Below are 7,557 nucleotides of genomic sequence, written 5' to 3' on the forward strand. Positions count from 1 at the left end.
GTCATTTTCGTGATATGAAGGGAAAAACGTACAGAAGCAACCGCATCTCGAAGTTTCACTGTATTTGATAAATTAACATCTAGATTTCTCCTTGGTTTTTGTTGTATTTTTTATCACCGACACGAGTAACGTCACAGATCTGTTTCACGTACGGTTGAAAACCACTGTATAAATGGTGCACGATATATCGCGATACGTATCGCAAAATTTATTCCCAATACATTAAATCCCTGGCTGAGGTAAGGACATGATATCCTGGGGCAGGATAAAAATGGTGTTCAACCGCATGTTGGATGCGAAGTCTTACTTTGCTTCTAAAAGACAAAAATACAAGTAGAGCTGTGGCAAGTTGACTTGCAGTGGAGGGTTACAGGCTATAATTCACTTGAATTAGCAAGAGAACTCAGGTGTGATTTTGCACAACTGGCTCATATTTGAGTGTTGCTGTTGGCCTGTGTAAGCTCTTGACGGTGCACATGTCCAAAAAGTCTTTAAAAAAAGGCACTGCTAAGATCCCTTCGGCTCACCATTGGTTTGTGTTGAATACGTCATTTTCAGACTTGCCTAAACATGCAGCGCAGGCCTTATCGGCCTGTCAAGCAGAAGACCCGCATGTAGTCACCCGGGATTGACTGACAGTCAGGTTAGTACACCCAAAGCAGGGCATCATTCGAATGACGCTCGCTTATTCACGTCTCGCTCAAAGCAGAAAGAGACTCCATTCCTGCGCTCATTCAAGCGCTTCTGTTGTGAACAAAAACAAAGCAAGCTCTCCCTCGACAGTCTTTGATTCCTCGGCTGGTTTATGAAACGCTGTGATATCAGCTGCTACTTCCCCCGGTGTAGAGCAGGTACTGAAGCTTATTTTGCAAAACAAAAAGGGTGAACTCATCGGATGTGATGTGAAAATAAACGCCTGGAGAGGCTGGGCCATCAAAAAATAAACACAGCCGTTTATAACCAACTTTGTGTTATTAGTCATCCCGGTGGCATCAGCACAGCAGCGAAGGAATGTTTTGAGTTAATTGCATGCGCGCACAATTCTAAGAACATTACAGCAGTGGAGTTGGTTGCAACTAATTAAAAACAGTGGTACCCTACCAACACATGTACAATTTAAGGAGTGGCATTTTTACACTTTTGTGAACTAGAAAACGGCGTACATATGTTTGTGCAAATAGCATGGAAGTACATTCAGCTAAGTCCCTCCCACGCCTGACACTGACTGCTGACTGGTCATAACTGAGGGGATCACTTCATTATGTGATCCATTGACTCTCATTCACTCAAAACATTCATTCTTTTGAAAAAATCACTTGCAACAAACGCAAAGACCAGTCTGCTACATGTTGCCGACTACCAAAGGCAATTTCGAAGCAATTAGCAATTTAGAAGACACTTTTGGTGTTTGTGGGTTTGGATTGGTCACTTTATGCATCATCATTTAATGCTGAAATTCAATTTGGTGTGCTCTTCAGAGTGCCTTTGGTTGTGCATTGGGTTTGGGATGTGTACAAATGAGCGTGCATGCTGCAAATCACATACATATCGGCTTTATAGCCGCATAGGAAAGAGACACAAAAAATAACTGAATTGTCATCTCTACAATACATAAAACAAAAACAAATCAGATACATGTCACATAACTCCTTGACAGTTATGGACCGAGCTACAATGTGAACACGTTCTTACTCAGTTGCTGTAACTAGTTATTTTTCAACAAGACGAAGAATATCTGTGAGTACTATTATGAATATTGTCAACATGAGTGTTATCATTTGTTTTGCTTAAAGATCAGGAGGCAAAGTATTCCATATAGTACATTGGAAATTTTGAACTATCTTTATGGTGTAAGCTGCTTTCTAGCGATTATAACTTTTCTTCCAGGAGCTGTGGAAAAAGACATTACACCCGTGATGCCTCAACCTTCAGTATGTTCCGAAACCCTTGGAATGTGCAATCAAATCTTAGTTTTTAATCGAACACTGGTTGGCAACTTCCTAGAAATGACATATATGCATTTCACAACAATGAAAATATGAAATAATATCAATCCATCAATTCTCTATATCCGCTTATCCTCACTATAATCGCTGGCTGGCAGGCTGGCACCTTTATGAATTAACAGACCCTTTGAAATCTTTCCGTTATACAATTATAAAGCCAACAAACATCAAGGTAAACCGAAAGCATGACAGTGAGATTTTCCATCATTTATTAGCATTAATCGAGCGGGCTCTTCTTGAGACCACATAATTTAGGTTTTTCAAATACGTACATGTACAAAATATAAATGGCTGTTTTGTGTTAATTTGGTCTATATTTCAACCTAGACAGACTAAAAAGCTTGCCTCTTTTTTTTGGTAAATGAAATGTTCACTATTTGCCAAAAGGCTGTGCATTGTTAAATCATTTGAGTTTTATTGGTTTTCCATTATGCAGTACTTGTGTCTTTTAATTTTGCGCTCACAAGTCCAAACTAAAAATTTGCCAAATAACAGCTCATATCTCCAAAAATGTATAAACTGGGCCACTCGTATCTCCCGGCACCACAATAATTGGATAAACGTCAGAGCCAGCATCTGATAGTAATTGCTTCAACACAACGTGGAAAAAAAAGCGACTCCGTAAACTTGACATTTCTGTCTTGCATCTTAGTGCCTGTGGACTCTGAATATTGCAGAGTCAACTTTGTTACCCATCCTGTGATGGAAAAGGGAGAAAAATGAAGACAAATGGGAAAGGGGGCATTATTTCAGAGCACCCTTTGATGGATACATCTCCCTGTTTTATACAGCTATCCTGCAAATTTGGCACGTCAGACATAACTGAAGAAAAACTCTATCTGCCGTTGCTTTTTATGCAGAATCAAACCCAAGGCCTGGAGCCACCTCAGGCCCACGCCACGATTTTATGTGGCCCACTTAAGCCAAAAAAGTATGTCTACTTCACGTTTCTTGCTAAATTGACTTTTTCTTTTGATCTTGTTGGAAAATCTGTACAGAAGTTGCAGTTTTTACTTCTAACAGTGATTGCATTTTTTTCTTTTTTTCACTAAATCCCTTCATGACATTAACAGAACAATTTTGTAGATGGTACCCACCATCCAAAAACATGCATGGCAGGTGTATTGGACATACTAAATTGTCCTTAGATGTGATTGGGCACGTGAATGGTTGTTCGTCTCTGTATGCCCTGCGATTGGCTGGCAACCAGTTCAGGGTGTCCCCCTCCGACTGCCTGAAGCCAGCTGAGATAGGCGCCAGCGAGCCTGCGACCATTGTGAGGAGAACCAGCTATAGAAAATGGATGGCTGGATGGTATGGAATGGGCCAGCCAGCAAGTTCAGAAAATCTTTGTATGATTGATGCTGTGAATGTATTGGGAAAAAAAAACAAACAACAACAACCTTGGATAAGCTTACAATAACTTTTCTACAAGAAATGGGTGTAGTCCAGCTCACAAAACAAAAAATATAAACATGTACAGTGGGCCCCCGGGTTACGAACTTAATCCGTTCAGCGGCTACGCTCGTATCTCGAATTGCTCGTATAGCGGGCAATCCAAACCCATGTTAATTTGTGAATGCGTGCAACGCGCGCCGGAGCCTTAGGTAAAAACGACACACTGTATACATATATTAAAATTGAGTGACATAATCTGCTGTACACTTGTATTATATAATAAATACAATGGATAAATGGCTTTTACCTTTGAAACGACGAGACTTGAGCTGGGTGTAAGCAGAGGGGGGCAGAGTCCAACGCTCAAAGTTAACACGGCGATAGATATGCTATTGGTCTTACAGTGTTACAGTAACTCTTTCAGTCAGGGTGCAAATCACGCAGATACTAAAACATCATCCTCTTATTTCTTTCTTTACCGCTGCTAGTAATTTTAGAAGCTATGTCTAACAGATAAAGTTTGCAAAGTCTTCACAACATTCCGTTTTTCACTAATTTTCTCTCCTTCCTTCCATCCTGTCCCATCAAGCTAGATAAAGGCGTTCGGCCAATAGCATATCGGCATTTCTGTGATTGACGTGTGACGCCGGCCAATAGCATCTCCGTGAGTGAGACCGGGTGACCTTAATCGACCAATAGCATATTCGCATCTCCGTGACTGACTGATAATTATTCGCACTTTTTTTTTTAAACGGTTGGAATGTATTGACAATTAATTTAAAAAAAAACACACATTTAAACCAATGACAATTCTTTGTCCTGCAATCGGCACATTTAATTTCATGTCAGCTGTTTTTCCCTTTAGCTGAACAAACACTACACTTAAATGGTAATATATTTAGACACCGTGAGTGAGACAGTCAGTGTGACGTTGTAAGACCAATAGCGTTCACGTTATTGCCACAAGTATCTACTGATGATAGATGATGTCGCTACTGTTGATTTTATTGACGCAATTAAACGAGAACATTTCTACATACTTTATGGCCGGCGTGTCGACTTGCTCGTAAAGCGAGAGGTTTGTTCGTAAGCGGAGGACAAAAATCTCCCCGATCCACGCTCGTAAGGCGAATTGTTCGTAAATCAGGGTGCTCGTAAGCCGGGGGCCGACTGTATTTTAAAAATGCTAAACATTTTTCGTAAAAATACTGAAAAAAATATCTCCATATAGATATAATTCTGCAGGTGCTGAACCATGAGTATACGGTGTACCTAAATTATTTGCTTTTCACAATTTCTATAATTTTTGAACTTTATATCTAATTTGCAAGAGTATATATGATCATCAAGTTGTATAGATTATATGATTTTCATAGTCGTAAAAGCCTTCTGAAAGAAATCATTACTACAGTGTGGTTTGCTACAAAAGTTGGTTGACAGTCCTAGTAGAGACCATTAAAAATGGATAACCTAGACTAGAAGCACGTCCATCATTAAATAAGCAAAACAATGGAGTGAAGCCGCTCCTTTAAATCAATAGCAGAGAAGAGCCAGCAATGGCTAACAGTATGTATTCGTAACGTCTTGTTGGATTTACTTCCGATGGTGTACTGTCAGGATTTGCAGATCGATCAATGATGTCATCGATCGGACACATGAAATAATTTATTGTGGCCAGCAAACTCTTGTAACCCCAAAAACCCAAGGCATTCTGTGCTTCCTTGTTAATAATGCAATGTTTTACCAGCATATACAGTTGAATTTACGTGTTTTGAATGTTTCCAGTATCATTATGGGCAGAGTTTTTCAGGTTTAAATATGACTTTTTTCCAATGCATTTTGATAGTTGTCAATTCTGTGAAAATGTTGGTAATTTGTGGATGGATGGATGGATGGATGGATAGATGGATGGATGGATGGATGGATGGATGGATGGATGGATGGATGGATGGATGGATGGATGGATGGATGGAATAATGGGGGTTGACAATAGTCAAGAAACGAGTTGTTTAAATAAATGTGTTATTGCTGTAAATATTTGTCACTGACCAAGATATATCACCAAAACATATTTTAAACAACTTAAAAAAGACATTTTCAATTATTATTACATTTTTGCGGCACATGTCTCACAGCAATTACCTTTGCTGAACATCTATGCCACTGACGTATACAGACAAGTTTATCAATGAACTATTGCAGTTTGTGGCTGATTATATCCACAGCTGTGGGCATTAAATCATAATTGGACACTTGGCCTATTGTACAAAATACAAATCAAGCGTTTGATAGTGGCCACAACAGGGCCAAAGAATTGAAACTTCACACTTGTGTTCCTCCTTCCCAGTATTCCCTTACATTCAGACACCGTTTCGCCTCCATAGAGCTGTGATACCAACACCTCTGGAGGTGGCAAACTGCCATATCTCATCTGTGGGTCCCTTCATTCTCCACCATCAGTTAACCATCAATTCAGAAAATGCAACTGGACTTGAGTCAGTTGCAGCCCATGAATGCAGGGCTCATTACATGGAAACAATGTGCCCACATTTGGGATGGATGGAGCTGAGATGAACCCGAACCGTCACTCCCTAAACATGACCAGATGTGTGCGGCGTGCATGACTCAGAATAGTGTGAGTGTGTGTGTGTGTTCCTGTACGACTGCACTTGTGAGAACCGATTTTAGTTTTCTACCGACATATTGAGGACATTTGGGGGAAGTGAGGATATTTGACCTGTCCTGTCCTCACTTGTTCATACCTCGTTTTGAGGGTCAAGAATTGCATTTGGATTATAGGTTTGAATTGGGTTAGGGGAAGCGAGGCAATCATTTCTGACGGTTAATGTTAGGATCGATGTAATTTATTATGTCAATGGATGTTCCCAAAAGTACAGCGTGTGTTTGAGTCTTTAATCTGCGCAGGAAGTTACCGACTAGGATCACGTTGTGCACTGGTGCACACGTAACAAATCCTCAACTCATGTTGGCAATGAAAGTGGAAATGCAACAACTGTTTTCTATGACATTTTTTGTGCGTCTAATAAATGCACCGCACTCTTACAATCGGGTTCAGAGGTCGACTCAAGAGGGATTAAGGGATCATACACGCCAGCGAGACTACTATTGATTCTCCCAGAATGACGCCATATGAAATGGGCGCACATGACAACGTGAGCGCTGTATCGGCGAAATGCAGGAATATATCAGCGGCAATGGAAACACTTACTTCCCGATCACCTCGCAGAGCTCGTACACATCTTCGAAGAGAATGTCGTCGTCCGCCATAGTCTCACTTCCACCGAGAAGGTGCAAATCCCAAGTACTATTGGGTTAGACTCCAAACAAGGAGGGGACAGGGCCACGACCAGGTGACCGTTGACAATAATGACTGACAAACGTCGCGCCCGCGCCCAGCGGCGGCGGTGTCCTCGCCTCGGTGGATAATTCCCGGTAAACCGTCTGTGGAAGCTCCCCCGACCACCCCCGGCTCCCCCCGAGAATTCCGCTGCGTCGTCGGGTACGAAGCGGCGCAGGGGGAGCTCGGTAATCCCGGAGTGGGAGAGCACTAGTGCGGCCCCGCCTTTCGCAGTTTTCCCGATGGCACGCTCCGGTGTGAGAGCCAACGATCAAGCTCAGCCTGCCACAATCGGTCTGGCCGGCTCTTGGCGTCCACTTAAATTTCTGTCCAGGTGGGTTTACACTGAGCTTCACATCCCGAGAAGCCGCTGATTGCCAACCTTCGTGTCCGCCGGCTGCACGCCGACGATCCTCTCCGGAGCTGCCGGGGGAAAAAATCCAAAAGCGTCGCTCTCGACTTCACTCCACTTCTCTGGGTTCGTGTTTTCTTCCCCACATCAATGTCTTCTGTTCGGCTGCAAGGAGCGACCCAAGCCCCGCCCACCGCACTAGTGGTTGTGAAACTGCTCCCCGCCGTCTTCCATGTTGGCTCAGGGAGCACTCCCAGAATTCTCCGAGAGCCGGTGAAACGGTGAGAGCCAACATGGCGACGCAGCAGGCTGGTGGAGGCTAACGAGCCGCAGTTTCCTCAGGACTATTTCATTGGCCAGGGCAGTCCCAGTGGTGTAGACTTGCAAGGAACCTCGCCATTCAAATAAAAAAGAAATCCTCTTGTTTTAAGTGTTGTAATTTG

General features: G+C 42.4%; 1 protein-coding gene across 19 annotated transcripts in view; it reads right to left on the bottom strand.

The window, feature by feature from the left end:
* Nucleotides 1-7,274, bottom strand: part of LOC148424048 (peripheral plasma membrane protein CASK) — a 116,665-nt gene extending 109,391 nt beyond the window's left edge. For 6 of the 19 annotated variants that reach the window (XM_088414599.1, XM_088414605.1, XM_088414609.1 and 3 more), the window contains exon 1: nt 6,634-7,274. In XM_088414599.1, the coding sequence (XP_088270725.1) occupies nt 6,634-6,692 (59 nt within the window). In that variant the 5' untranslated portion in view covers nt 6,693-7,274. The remainder of the gene's footprint in view (nt 1-6,633) is intronic. The other 13 variants (XM_088414608.1, XM_088414607.1, XM_088414600.1 and 10 more) reach the window with 3 other exon arrangements.
* Nucleotides 7,275-7,557: the final 283 nt, after the last annotated feature.

The sequence above is a fragment of the Hippichthys cyanospilos genome, chromosome 5, assembly GCF_059441005.1.
Source record: "Hippichthys cyanospilos isolate Australia breed blue-spotted pipefish chromosome 5, RoL_Hcya_1.0, whole genome shotgun sequence".
NCBI lineage: Eukaryota > Metazoa > Chordata > Actinopteri > Syngnathiformes > Syngnathidae > Hippichthys > Hippichthys cyanospilos.